At 36.2% G+C, this 15,714-nt stretch overlaps 1 protein-coding gene and 1 pseudogene across 9 annotated transcripts in view; one reads left to right on the plus strand and one right to left on the minus strand.

Annotated features, from left to right (window-relative positions):
* USP9X (ubiquitin specific peptidase 9 X-linked) overlaps positions 1-15,714 on the minus strand; it is a 122,718-nt gene that overhangs the window by 11,099 nt on the left and 95,905 nt on the right. For 8 of the 9 annotated variants that reach the window (XR_016391381.1, XM_089904612.1, XM_089904609.1 and 5 more), the window contains 7 exons: positions 13,032-13,252; positions 10,299-10,489; positions 6,580-6,753; positions 4,037-4,178; positions 2,039-2,792; positions 1,524-1,647; positions 436-661 (listed from right to left, as the gene is read on the minus strand). Coding sequence is in view for 8 of the 9 variants with exons in the window: in XM_089904612.1 (XP_089760738.1) it covers positions 436-661; positions 1,524-1,647; positions 2,039-2,792; positions 4,037-4,178; positions 6,580-6,753; positions 10,299-10,489; positions 13,032-13,252 (1,832 nt within the window). In the remaining variant the exon portion in view is untranslated. The remainder of the gene's footprint in view (positions 1-435; positions 662-1,523; positions 1,648-2,038; positions 2,793-4,036; positions 4,179-6,579; positions 6,754-10,298; positions 10,490-13,031; positions 13,253-15,714) is intronic. The other variant, XM_089904611.1, reaches the window with a different exon arrangement.
* LOC115804063 (large ribosomal subunit protein eL33 pseudogene) lies at positions 13,716-14,945 on the plus strand (annotated as a pseudogene).

The raw sequence follows: 15,714 nt of genomic DNA on the forward strand, positions 1-15,714 counted from the left end.
TATACATGTTAAATATAGGCAGAAATTTCTGGAAGGACTGATCACACAAGAAATGATTAAAAAGGGTTTTTTTTTAGGAAAGGGGATGAAGATCCAATGTAGATTTCATTATAGAGGCTTCATACTGTTCTAAGCTTTAACAAATGGAAGTCCATTTAAATTTATATACAATTTATGTAACAGTTAAGTGTATAACTAAGCCACTGAATGTAACTGAATTAACAGAAAATTCCACTATGTTTTAAAGAGCCAATAGTCACTATTCACTGCTGGGAAGTACTTTTAATGGAACTCATATAAACATTGAGTTATCGGACTATCTGGTTATTACGTGCTCATGCACGTTTGTTAGGTAAATATATCAAACAGATGCACATATATTTGTGACTTCAACTTCCAGGAAACAGAACTTATTTCTGTTAACTGGGCAATTACCTGACTAGAAGGTCCTGGAGATGCAAAAGGTGAAGGACATGGCCCATCTTGCAAGGAAAAATGTGCAATAAAAACTATAAGTTTTGCAAATGCACCTCTCACTTCTGCACTAGGGCACTCCAGAAGGTATTCAGAGAAGCGATTTGAAACATTAAAAAGGACATTGTGAGCAAACCAAAAACGTACATTCTTGCTGTGACGAAGGAGAATACATAATGCATCATACCTAAGACAAAACCAAACAAAAATCTATGAATATCGATTCAGTAACATGTTTCCTATAGTATAGGGATGGGTCTCTAGGAACCAAACCAAAAAAAAAAAAAATCAAAGAACTTCTTTTACTACTGGAGGGAGAGAACCAGCAATGGTAGCTTCTAGTACTAATATTAAAAAGATAAATACTATGACTTGGTCTATTCTCACAGAGTGACAAAATAAATAGATGAAAACTTATACAGTCCTCTACAAATCCATGACCAAACTCTTCCTAGGTTCAATGACAAAACAATAATCCCCATTCCCTTAACATCTTACTACTAGAATAGTAAGTAAATACTGTTAAATCGAGGTATTATAATGGCCTCTAAATTTATACAATTAGAAACTTAAACTCATTTTAAGTTTCTACCTTTTTAATCTATGGCTGAATTTAATCTAGGGAAGCTAAAATGTTAATACTTTTGTGATTAGATAGCTTAGACTTTTAAGTATCATCCTGTAATGTTTTGTACAGAGATGTCAAAGATATGATACAAGGTAACAGAAGCAGAAGCCAACTTCTGAATAATAAAAGGTGGTATTTAATCTCAGTAATTAGTTTTTAAATTTATTTTTTATACAGGTTCTTATTAGTTATCTATTTTATACATATTAATGTATATATGTCAATCCCAATCTCCCAATTCATCCCACCACTCAGTAATTATTTAAATATGATTTCTCTCACTATCGCTACCAAGATTTTTAAAATTCTGCATTCCAAATCTGAAATGAGATTATCATGTCTTGGAAAAAATAAAGCAGTATATTAAAGAACCAAACTAAATGCCAGTAATAATAGGAATGAAAGTTCAAAGCAATGATACCAATCACTGGCAGAGCCACGGACTACTTTCTTGGTGTGAAATCCTGTGGTAAAGAGGAACCTAGCGGCAAGTTGAATACTAATCATAGTGATTTCTTCTGCTTCAGGCAACAGGTGATCTTGCCCTAAAAATAAAATGTAGATTAAAAAATAGTCAAACAAATTTCTGTGCTCAAACTCCATTTTCATTTTCAAAAAACAAATCTGCATTATCAACAATTTTCCAAGTACTATGTTAAAACCCCTGGGCTACTTATGAAATAATTCTTAGTAGTTCAGTAAAGCACCCTTCAACTAATGCTTGAGTAAAAAAACCAAACTGTTGTAGCAAACAAAAGCTCCTCTGTCTCTAAATGGCAAGACAATATATACCACTCAAAGGTAACAGTCATCTGAAACATGACTTTAGAACAACCAAAAAGAAAGAAAACAAACATGTTGATGCCTGCTAAGAAACCCTGCAAGTAAAAGAAGAGGTATGCTTTCTTACTAAGAAGCTAAATTCTTGATACTTACCTGGAGGAGGATTTAAGTAAACACCATTACACGTAAGCAGTTTTTTCATAAACTGAAAATATTCCATACTGTACTGCATTCGGTTATGCATGAACTGGACATTCTGTTTCCGCACACTTCTCTCAATGGCTGATGGCATAATGATCTGATGTGGTCTTGTGGTGATAGCAAGCTCTGATATATACCTTATCAACTCATCGCCTTGGTCTATTGTGTCCAATCGTTCATAAAAAAGTATATAAGCATTCCACCACCTTTTCTGGCGCCTGTATGACATGCGCTTCATCATGTGATCAAATACTTCTCCCATGTACTCTCCACCAAAACACTGGTTTTTCATTTCTTCATCGTCATCCATTTTACATTCAGTTACATCTCCATCATCAAATTTATACCAGCGATTTCTCTCGCCATCTCCTCCGTTCCTTTGAATGATGTAAGAGTAGTAATGTCCCCCGCTCGCCTGACCACTGTGTACAAGCACCCCCACAAGTCTGTATTTCGTGCTTCCTGCTGGCTCACTGTCAGACTGCTCATTCTGTTGTATCAACTGACTCTCTGGGTTTACGTTATCTCCTTCCAGCTTTGCAACACCGGCAACTGTGTAAGGTTCCATGTCCAGTTCGCGAGGAAATTCAAAATAATCATTAAACTTGATTGCACATTCTCTTTCCCAGTCATAGTCGAATCGTTTTAGTTGGATAGCAAGAACAGGAGGTAATTTTTTAATAAGCAAGCGCTTTACAGTATCAACCTAAAATGAACAGAGCAAATTACTAGATGTTCTCTTATAATCCACTGCAAAAAACCCACAAAATTTAAAACTACTATTAAATTCTCAGGATTAATCTGAAATTTTAAGTATAAACAAATACATGATAATGAACATAATCAGAGCATTTCTGTCAGTTGATATTTTTAAAATGTTCACTAAAACTAATACGAAGTAGCTGATGCCTTTTGCTACAACTTGCAAAAATTAGTGATATAGACATTATTCGCTGTCTGATTTCTATATTGGAAGTGCTATCTAACCATTATTACTTGTTTGATATTTACTGTTATTTTAATGAAGTTTGCTGTGAGCAAACTACAGAAATATAATAGTAGCAGCTAATATTTATTGGGCAATTAGGTACCAAGTTATATGATGCTAAGTGCTGTCCAAGTAGTAACATGTTTAATCCTCCCAACGCTCCCAACCCTGAAACTTAAGGATGAGAATTAGGAGTAGTAAGAGATAACTTGCCTCAAGTCTTAGAGCTGTGAGCGGCAGGGAGTATGGCTTTACAGCTCATGATCTCAACCTCTAGATTTTAACACCTCTCTAAGTGGTATGTAACGTCAAAACAATACAGGTGACTTACAGGTGAGAGGGCTTGGGAGCCCAGAAAGATACACATTATTTACCATATGTATGCGTAAATTGTCTCTCCTAAAGAACTGTTAAATGCCCACAGGCAAAAACCAATCAAGTGAGTCTAAAAACCTGATCCAAGTGGTTTAAAAAACACAGGTGGTAGAAGAAATCTTTTGTGGCTAAAGTAATTAACGGTTTGGCTTCAGCAAACTTCTTGGTCTTGGGTAGCAACTCTGGACATGAGAGGAGAAGTGTTTTCCTCTATGAGCTCTGTAGCTTCGAGGAGTTCAAGAGCAGGTTGGTTGAATATGGATGAAAAGTGCCTGTGTAACTCAGACAAGAGACTGATATTAAGCTACTATGACCTCTAAAGTGATTCACTCTTATCTTTACCTGTTTTCCCTAGCCCTTCTGGCACTATTTTCTCTCAATTGCCTTTACCTGACAAACCTTTCTCTCAATCATCTTTACCTGACAGACCTTTAAGTCAGTTATCTTAACTACCTCTCTGTTACCACTATAACAAAGCAGGGTAGGGAATAAAGAGGGTGAATTTTGAGAACAAACAAAAACAACCATTCTTCCAAACCCATTAAATGTAATCATAATTATTTTAAACAAAACTGGGCAATTCATACCTTTTTATTGCATTTTTCACAATGATAAGCATTTGCACCTTCTAATAAATCTCCTTTGACATACTGTTCCAAAGAATCAAGAAGATTTTGGTGATTTCTAATGTCTACATTCAAAGTCGTAAAAGATTCTTCACACTCGTATCTAAAGATATTATTTAAGAAATGATCAGAGAATTTATTCCTTAGTTTTCTAAACATCTTATTTAGTTATGGACTCAATGAAAACTACTTTTGCAATTTTTATAACATAACACAAAACCCATTAAGTCATAAAATGTTACCAATAAATGAGTTACCATTTATGGGTCACTTATCCTCTGCTGGGCATACATTAGGTTGTTTACACACTACATATAACAGGTGCTTTGTCTTCATGACAAATATTTCTCTATCACCATCTCCACGTCAGAAATGAGGGAAGTGGGATTCAGAATGTGAATTTGGTCAAGATTACTAGGTGAAATGGTGTTTTCAAGCTAGGTCTGTCTGGTTTCACAGCTCAATCTCTTTATAGTCTTACCATGCTGCTTCCACCATCATCTGTTTAGACCTATTAATGAGCTGAATTTTTAAATGTTTCTCCTCTTCTGTAATGGAAACCTTACTAAAGCACAAGTTTAAACACACAAATGAATACGGGATAAGCAATCTGAATAGGAGCCACAATCCCACCTTGTGGCAATTTTCTACCAAAGGAATTTTCAGATTTCTGGTGAGACATATTCATGCATTTAGAACATGGGATGTGAGGAATTCATTCTCAACCATTAAATTCATTCACTCAACAAATACACTGAGTGCCTACCATGTTTAAAGCCCTGTGGGATAGTCAATGTTTAAGACAGTCCCTCATATTTAGGGCTTTTCAATTTAGTTAGGGGAAAAAGGTACACAAATAAAGGCATTTATAAGTGACATGAATGGAATATGAAGTATTAAGCAAACTGTTACTATAACTGGGGAACAGCCCATAGAAGAGAAAAGAGAAATTAGATTTTATGACTCCAGTTAAAAACTACGACATTTGAAGCTGAGAAGTCAGCAAAGTTTTTCTGTAAAAGGCCAGAGAGTAAATATTACAGGCTTTTTGGGGCCATGAGGTCCCTACGGCAACTACTCAACTCTGTTGTTATAGTGAAAGCGGTCAGACAGTAAGTAAAGGAGTGGGTATGTTCCAATAAAACTTTACAAAAACAGATGCAGGGCTGGATTTGACCTATGGTCCATAGTTTGTTAACCCCTGCTCTTGATAAATAAACACCCTAAAACAGATTGTCTCAGGACCCTTTATGTAACCTTCCAGCATACAGAATGGACTTGAGGACACGGGGAGGGGGAAGGGTAAGCTGGGACGAAGCGAGAGTGGCATGGACATATATACACTACCAAACGTAAAATAGACAGCTAGTGGGAAGCAGCCGCATAGCACAGGGAGATCAGCTCGGTGCTTTGTGACCACCTAGGGGGGTGGGATAGGGAGGATGGGAGGGAGACGCAAGAGGGAGGGGATATGGGGATATATGTATACGTATAGCTGATTTACTTTGTTATACAGCAGAAACTAACACACCATTGTAAAGCAATTATACTCCAATGAAGACATTAAAAAAAAAAAGTTGCCCAGTCTATGCAAACAATTTTATGGCCTTATCCAGAATGAGTAGTTTAGCATTTACATATAGTATTAGCACTCCCTCAATCATTTTCCCTGTGTTCAAAAATAAAGCACATACACACACAACCTATGACTGTATATAATGCTGTTTAGACTTGCAGAACATACTATCCTACTGTGATTGTCTGGTGAGAAGGGATTTCAAACCAACATTAATTGACAACATACAAGAGAAGTTCCAAAGTAAAACTTCCATACAATAGGCATAAACGTGTATCTATCAGTAATGAACTTTAATAGTTATTTAACTATTTTCAATAAGAGCCCTTAATCAACTTCCCCTTTAAGAAAACCAAAAACCAAAAAAAACCAAAACCCAATTTGTTTAGTCAACTTTTGCTATAAAGATTTTGTGTGGGAAACATACCTTAAAGACAATGACAGTAATCAATGCTATTTTCAAAGTCAGTATTTCATTTGTATAGGAAATGGTGCTCCATGCCTGTTATCTTCTAAACTTAACATATTTACAATATTGTAACTATTTTAATTCTAAGATAAAGGGCAAGTTCATAAGTAATACCTGTAGCTATGCAAAATGCCATTTTATTTTCTTAGGCATGATCATACATAAGAACACGTAAGAGTATGAAATAGTAAGAGCTTAGGTGGAGTTAAAGGAACCAAATATTATTTGACAAAGACAAACAGACCCATAAAGTTCATGAGACTTTTCTGTACTCTTAAACTTCATTGTAATAAAATGAGAAAACAAACAAAACCCCCCCACAGTAGTAAGGTATAGCGCAATATGTAATTCATCCAGCCTCAGGTATTTAGTAATCGGTAGCGTACTTCACTTTTGTACATAACTAATAGTAAAAATAAACAGTACAACATACACTTTAAGTATGAAATTAGCACTTACCTATGTGGGCAGCCTTGGCAAATCTTCTGATCAGCAAAGGAACCTCCTAAAACTTTACTTAGCATAGCTGGGTGTCCTAAGGCTTTCAAAGCTTCATCTAAACTATCCACCAATGAATTAAAAAATTCTAAAGCATCATGTTGTTCACGAAGATTAACAGGCTCACCCCAAAGCCTAAGAAATGAATGGAGTAAAATATGTAATGTGCGACACTCCCAAAACAATATATACAATATATTTTTCAGGAAAAAAGCAATACAACCACAAATGACACTACAAAAACTGAGATTTTATTCTTCAACTACAGGAAGTAGAAAAAAACAAATGCCATTTATGTATCAATTGCTGTGGGGAAGAAAGTGAGATTCATAGTAAAAGTGGTACTTCAGTGGGGAAAAAATACCATGAAACTACTGGTGTGGCTGGATGGACAGTATAGCTCCAGGAAGGATGGTTTCTGTAGGTAATATAGTATAAGCATGCATTTTGAATCCAACTGAAGACGCTGTTAAAATTGGGTGGCTGATCTCACTCTTACGCAGGTAATTACTACTTCATTTCTTTCATTTTGCTTAAATTTTGGGTTACAGATACAGTGCAAAGATAATATTTACTCTTAATTAAATTGACTTTTCCAACCGAAAAGAGAAAGGTTTGACTTGTTTTACAGTTCATCTCTTTTGAATAATCTGAGGATTTAAATTAGGTAAATCAATCCTGAGAAAAGAAAATATCAATTATGTGAATGATAAAATGAGAAGTGATACTAATAAAACCTAGGCACTGCTGGAAACTATGACATCTAATTTTGTATTTATAGCGTAATATACATTGAGAATATAAGTGAATTCATTCAAGCAACAGATATGACACATTTATTTTAAGTATGCAAGGGGAACTGTCTTTTAATAAATTCCTTTGTAACACTTTTACTATGTAGCAAATAATCTCACCCTAATTATATTTCAGCTGTTAAATTTGCATATAGTGAGTTAGAAATCAAATATATCACTTGTTAAAAGCTATTTTACAATGGAGAGATTTGTTAAGACACCAAGGCATCAAAGCTAACATCACCAATAATCAGATAAACTGATACCATGTGCCTCTGAATGCAATGAGAAGCATATAATAACATCACCTATGTAGTTTTCTTGCCAAAAAGTTTAACCTGAATCTAATCATGGGGAAATAATCATACAAATCAAGGAAGTACCATAAAGGTCATGACAAGTTAGGGAGATTATTTTAGAGAAGGCTAAAGAGGTAACAACCAAATTCTTGTGATTCCTTCTAGGATACCAGTCTGGAATTGGAAAAAAAAAAAAGAAAGAATATTTTGGGGAAATGGAAATACATATTGCTGAATATCAGGTGTTACTAAATGTTAAATTTCATGCATGTGATAATTGTATTAAACATTACATAGGAAAATGTCCTTATTCTTAGAGGATACATTTTGAAGCATGTAGGGGAGTTAAAGTGTCATATTTGCAACTATCAACTCGTTTAGAAAAAACAAACAAAAACCAAAACCCAAGTATACATATAAGCAAATATGGCAAAATGTTAACAATTGGTAAATCTGGGTAAAGAGTATATATCATAAAGGTGATTACTATACTACTTTACCTTTTCTGTTGGTTTGAAATTCTTCAATATAAAAAATCGGGGGTGGGAAATGTGGTTAAGTAACCCACATGTATATCTAGGGTATACTATGTATAGAGTATATTATGTGTCTAAAGTGTGGATAATCCAAAAGTGCTAGTCTAGACAAACTGCGAGCTCCACTAGCATAGGGAGTAATTAATTGAGAAGTCAAAAATGCAAGGGCATTATAAGATAAGCAATAACTATAACTGAATGACAAATTTTAAGACAAAAGCTCAAAAAGCTTGAGAGTAATCTGGAAGAGGAAGAACAGAAATGCTAAAAGCCTTATGGCAGAGACGAGACAAGCTAGAGAAAGAATGAGAACGGGAATAGTCAGAGAGGAAGATGAGAGGTGCTGAGAGGTGCTGAGAGGTGATGGGACCAAAAGAGCAAAAGTAGAGCTGGGAAGGAGGGTGGTGCATGCAAGCCAATAAGTATGGATTAAGTAGGGGGCCTAGTTAGAGGAATTTATACGGTGAGTCATTGTATTATAAAGCAGTGGTTTCAAAAGAAATCTAAGTAGTATCCTTGTAGGCAAGAGGGGAGCTGCTCTGATCGAAGCAGGGAAGGTGGACAAGAGCGGCAGTGTCAGGTGACCCTTTGCTTCCCCTGCTCTCAGCTGTCTGGGAGACACCTTGAAGGGATTCTAAGGAGTATTATTTACGGGAATCTCCTGGTGGTCCAGTGGTTAGGACTCTGTGCTTTCACTGCAAAGGGCTCAGGTTCAATCCCTGGTTGGGGAACTAAGATCCCACAAGCGTGCAGTGCGGCCAAAAAACAGAAAAAAAAAAAAAAAAAAAGTAGTATTTAAAAAACCCAATGCTATGAAGGATTATAGCATTCTCATACACAGTACAGATATGTGGTTGTGCTACAGTATTTTAGCACAGTGCACGACATGATAGGCGATGATAAAAACAAATGAAATAAATGAAGCCAGAGAAATAAGATCAAGACATAATCGAAGATTTTTTAAAAATTAACAACAACAAAACCCAACGTATTTATCGCACCTTTCCTATAAAATTGTACATTAGAATAGCCAAAGAGTTGCTATGGGGAAGTTTTCCTTTATAGATCTCCTCTAGCTAAAAAATGAAAGAATGATAAAATTAGAATGTTGCCATTTTGTAATCCTCATGAAATGCTGCATTTAGGCAATGATGATCAATGGCTGTTATAAGACAGAGACAGACAGACATTATGTACTTCTCACTGAGGTCATCGTTATCACCTATGAAGCAAGCCTTGTCTATCTGCTCCAAAAAAAAAGAAAAATCACACCTGAATTTGATCAAGCCTCTGGCTCTCACTACCTATTTATATGACATACAGGGGACTGAGGAAAACAGAAAACACCACAAGGATCCCATCAATAAAATCCAGATGGGAAAATTTACAGAGCTAACTGCCTTTTTTTTTCTCCCCAACAAATAACTACAAGGGTGAAAAAAGATTAGAAGAGACTAAAGAGTCATGTCAACATCTGCAGCATATGGACTTCACTTGGATCATGATTTCAAAAAATTTATAGTAAAAAAGTTATGAGGTAATTGGGTAAAATCAGACATTGACAAGGATATTAAGGAATTTTTATAAGACGTAATAGTATCATGGTCATGTTAAAAAAAGACGTTGGAGATACACACGGACACATTTATGGATGAAATTATGTATCTGCTTCAAAACAATCTAAAAAGTAGATGGCAGTGTAGATTAAATAAGACTGGCCATGAGTTGACAACTGTTGAAGTTGAGTGATGAATACATAAGAGTTCATACTCTTCTCCCTACTTATGTAAATATTAGAAGCTTTCAAAATAAAAAATTATTAACATCTGAAGAGACTAAAGAATGCTGCCTCTTACTATGACACTTTCTACCTCCTTTGGGGACAATGAGAAAACAAACCTAACTACGAAGTAAAGTTTGATTATTACTACTCCTTAAATACTAAACATAAAAGTGCCTTCCAGTATAGGTTTTAGAAGTTTAATGTTAGTGTCATGAGATAGTCATAAAGGTTTAAGCAGTATCCCAATTACTATTCATCCATAGTTTACCTGAACTGTTTCCAAAATCCTCTGGGCACATAGTACTGTAGTCGAGAAGCAGCTAGATGACCAAAGATGACTTGAAGGTGTCTTAGAACACCAATATTGTACTCTTTCCTATCTTCTGTTTTACTTAATGCTGGTTTCTCTTCAAACTGTTGAGGGTATCCAAATACATCATCTCTGGGATCAACATTGCTCTAGAAACCAAAAGTTATCATTAATGAGCTAACCTAACTTCAAAGTATAGTAAAAATATGTTGAGACAAATGCTATACGATTAGTGAACAAATCACCTGTACTTCTATTTATTTCCAAAGCACTTAACTTTCAATTTATAAATTTTAGTTTACAGTATCAGTGTTTATATCCCCACCCCTTTCACATAAGAGTTGTCATAAAGGAATAACCCTCACTAAGTATCGTAGAGGTAGGTAATATAGCAAAATACAGTAGTGATTAACTTAGACTGAACTGGATACAAATGCAGGCTTTGCTGCTTATAAGCTAAGTAACTTTGAGCAATTAAGTGCCTCATGTGTAAATAGGTTAACATATTCTTCATGTAGCTGTTGTGAGAATTATATGAGACAATGTATATAGAGTGCTCAGACTTGTAAACATTCAATACAATATACATATTAAGATTAGTTGGAAAAACTAGATATCCATATGCAAAGGAATAAGGTTGGACTTTTCCCTAACACTATACGCAAAAATTTACTCAATACAGAGCAAAGATTTGAATGTAAGAGCTAAAACTATGAAACTCCTAAAACAGAGAGCAAAAACTTCACGACACTGGATTTGACAATGATTTATCGGATATGACACCAAATGCACAGGCAACGAAAGAACAGAGACATACTGGACCTCATGAAAATGAAAAAGTTCTGTGCAAAGAAATTGGAACCCTTGCACACTGTTGGTGGGAAATGTAAAATGGTGCAGCCACTGTAGAAAACAGTTCCTAAAAAAAATTAAAAATAAAACTATAAAATGATCCAGCAATTCCACTTCTGGGTAAAACACCCGAAAGAACTGCAAGAAAGGTCCTGAAGAGATATTTGTACACCCATGTTCAGAGCAGCATTATTCACAATTTTGAATTCCACCAAAAGGTGGAATCAGGGACTTCCTTGGCGGTCCAGTGGTTAAGACTCCATGCTCCCAATGCAAGGGAAGCGGGTTCGATCTCTGGTCGGGAACTAAGATCCCGCAGGCCACGCCGTGTGCACCACCGCCCACAAAAAGGTGGAAGCGACCCAAATGTCCACTGATGAATAAATGGATAAACAAAATGTGGTATATACATTCAAAGGAATGTTATTCAGCCTTTAAAAGAAAGGAAATTCTGACACATGCTATGAAATGGTCGTTACGTTAAGTCAAACAAGCCAGTCACAAAAAAACAAATACGGTATGATTCCACTTATATGAGGTACCTAGAATAGTCAAATTTATAGAGATGGAAAGAGAATGGTGGCTGCAGAACTCTGTGTGGGACGTGGATGTAGAAATAGACAATGTCCAGTCCCTGCCCACGAGAAACTTAGTCTAGGGAAGGAAAAAAGCACACAGGCAAAAAACCAAAACCAAAACACCCCACAGTGCAATGGGGTGCTGACACAACACAGAGCAGAGGGTACCATGAGAGCAAAGTTGAGATACCTTATTTGAACTGTATCATACTTTGTCTGCTGGTACAATTAGCTATCTCTACTGTGCTTAACTCAACAACCTAGAGATGTGATGAATCACAGAACTAGAATCTGAACTCCAATTTTCACCCAGAGCAGTGGTTCTTAACTAGGTATATGGTGTGAGCAATGCCTATGAAACTTCTTAAAAAAGTAAAAATGCTCAGACCCCAAACCCTGGATGATGCGGTTCAGCAGACCTAGGGAAGAGTTGGGGTCTAGTGTATGTTTCAGAAGCCCTCCCTGTAAGTGATAAACTACCTCAGAGCAAATAGTTCGGTGACTGAAGAGAGGGAATGAGAAAAGAACCATTTAAGACATTTACTACAATCAGAGCATGCTGTGGCTTCTCTCTTCAGCTCTCACCAACACAACACCATGAGTAGGAAAAGGTCAAATAAAAACAAAGAAATACAGCGTGGACACAAACATGACCACAGCTTAAGTCTGGCCACAGTCTCTTCTTTAAAGAACGATGCCATAGTTATGTCAACTCTGATCCACCACTACAACCTAATTTTTTCACAGCTTTATTCTGCATTGGATACTTGGTAGGAGTCTACATTTTGTCACAAGTAGAAGTTTGTTTCCTAAGCAAAAATAGTTATGATCTGGGAGAAATGCAAAAGTAATCTAAAAGTAAACACAGACAATGAAACTGGCATAGCACATATCTTGGCATAAATAAATGGAGATACACAATTAAAATATCAAATAGAAAAGTAAAAGTATAATTTAGACTATTACTAAAAATGAAGATTCTTATCATTATACAAACTCTAAATTATACCAACCCCCCAAAAGTGAGTACATTAACTGTTGCGTTAAAACGTATAAACTATCATAAACATTAACTGTAGTTGCAAGTCTGTTAGGTAGTGAGCACTATGTCGAGGTAGCAGTCTGTGCCAGGAGATTCTAGCTTTATTTTCAAATATTTGCCAACAGGTCCAGTGAAAGTCTAACGCTTTCTAAGAGAGAACAACAGTATCTCGTATCAGAACTTCAAACACAGAAAACAAAAGTGCTAAATAAAATTTACCTCGTTGTCCTGCTTCTCATCCCCAGACATATCATCATCTACATCGCTACCTGTGCCTTCAATTGCGAGAATACCATTCCTAATGGATGGAATCATGTAGAGTTGCTGAATCACAGAATTCATATAACAAGTAGCCCCAGCGTTTTTCAGCCCCACAAATCCTTTTGGTGGGCGGGGTCCAACAGGTGGCAGATATTCCCACTCAGTAAGTGCTTCACAAGCTGAGAGAAGACAAAAGATTCTTGCAGCACAAATAAAAACATTTTGCCCACTTTAGACTTTATTAAGCTGATAAATTAACATTACCAACAATTCCACTACTCCTATAGCCACCTGAAATAGTGCTCTAGGTATGCATTTCACCCTCAACAAATTGAAGATACACAGCAACACATACCACTATATAGATTCTTACCCCACCATCTATGAACCCATGCTTTATCTGATGTTGCTTCTATGGCAGTCTCACAAGATGATACAAGGCTAATTTCTACATGTTAACTTTACTTTTAACTTTATTATAATTTAGTCATTATGAACTTTAACTTCTTCTACTTTTATGTTTTTTTCAAGTGCCTTCAAACTCCTTCTGGCATGAAATGTTATACAAATATATCAACATATGATAGCTTACTAAGTTTTAAATAATCCTATGATATCACCTGGGTTCACATCCAGGTTCTGATGCTTACCAACTCTTTCATCTTCAGGCAAGCCTCTGTTTCCTTCTTAATAAATGTAGTAAGACGTGCTTTGCCTATAATCACCATGTTATTTTGAGGAGCAAACGAGATAGTGGATTTGAGTTCTGTGAGAACTGTAAATCACTGCCTATCTCCCTCTACCTAGTATAAACCTGGAAACAATGTAAACATCATCATGTATAAGACCAATTAAATAAATTATATAGTATATTGAACTGAAAGGTATATAGCTAATAAACGGATTTAGATAAATATTTATGTGTTGATAGGAAATGATCACAGATATATTAAGGGGAAAACAAAGTGAAGAACACTGTGCACTCCACACCAATCTGTGGTTAAAAAACTAAACAAACAAAAAAAGATTTTGTATGTGGATTTTGCATACTCAGAGATTCTGGGAGGATAGACATGAACTGAAGATAACGGTTACAGCTATTGAAGGGGACCAGGGGAATGGAATGGGCAGGAAAAATGTTTTAGAATACATCCTTCTCTGGTAGTTGAAATTTTTACCACACAAATGTACTACTTAAAAACAAGTGGCCTTTCTCTTTCTGCCGTCTTGGAGCCTGTGGAGGAGCACTGGGAACAGGACTTCTAAAACAGCAAATAGGTCTGGAAGGCTGTGGTCCAAGGCTCTATTTTTGCTGGCTATAAGCAGGGTCCTGTGAAACCAGAGGGTTCCTCTTCTTAAAACTGAAGGTGTTTACGCCCAAGATGAAACTGAATTCTACTTGGGCAAGAGATATGCTCATGTGTACAAAGCAAAGAACAACAGTGACTCCTGGTGGCAAACTGAACAAAACCAGAAGAATCTGGGGAAAGGTAACTTGTGCTCATGGAAACAGTGGCTTGGTTCGTGTCAAATTCCAAAGCAACCTTCCTGCTGAGGCCACTAGCCACAGAATCTGTGTGCTGCTGTACCCCTTGAGGGTTTAAACTTATGAAAATTAAATAAATAAAACTGTGGATTTGTTTAAAAACAAACAAAAACCCCCACCCTACTATATACAAACTTGATAGAATAACTGTCTAACGTTTTAAGAACTTTAATCAGAATCTCCTAAAATGTTATTAAAAAGTCCTTATATTCTAAAATATAACATATCAAAAAATAATTTGACATGTTCTTAAAAACTTACCATAATCAATTATATTCTTAAGCTTTGTAGATAAATGGTTTTCTCCTAAAACAGAAGAGCCTCCACTGTGGTCTGCTTTCTTATTTCTGCTGTCTCAGTCATTTCATATTGCCCTCATCCCTTTTGAGCTTCAGTTCTATATCAGTAAGATCTACAGTCTCATGGGCTTCATGTGAGCATTAGCTGAGGACCAAGGGCACTAAAATGTTATCTTCTCACATTCTTCTCTTTAAAACCAGATTTTCTTAGAACTCATATGAAAATAACATTAAAGAGCTTCTAAAGTGGGGGCCTGAAAGGTTTTCCAATGCATGTAATTTGAATTTTTAAGTTTGAACTCTGAAATTTATTTTGACTGTTTATTATTCTGGAGTTTGGATTTCAGTCCAGATTTGACTGAAATGAAATTTATTTTGTTGCTCAATACTTGTACCACTTACAGGAAGACATTTAACAAACATCTGAAAACTTTTCTACATTAAGACTCATTGCTTGTAATGGTCTTAAACGTTATACTAGTTGCTGAAAGCAAAACATGAATTGAAGATGTTTACTAGAAGGAAAACAGGGCTTCCCTGGTGGCGCAGTGGTTGAGAGGCCACCTGCCAATGCAGGGGACACAGGTTCGTGCCCTGGTCCGGGAAGATCCCACATGCCGCGGAGCGGCTGGGCCCGTGAGCCATGGCCGCTGAGCCTGCGCGTCCAGAGCCTGTGCTCCGCAACGGGAGAGGCCACAACAGTGAGAGGCCCGTGTACCGGTACCGCAAAAAAAAAAAAAAGGAAAACAGAATTTGAACACATTAGAGAACTGTCATCAGAACTTTGTATTTTAAA

This window comes from Delphinapterus leucas, chromosome X (assembly GCF_059928025.1).
Source record: "Delphinapterus leucas isolate spDelLeu-1000000601 "Yukka" chromosome X, BTC_Dleu_Yukka2, whole genome shotgun sequence".
NCBI classification, from domain to species: domain Eukaryota; kingdom Metazoa; phylum Chordata; class Mammalia; order Artiodactyla; family Monodontidae; genus Delphinapterus; species Delphinapterus leucas.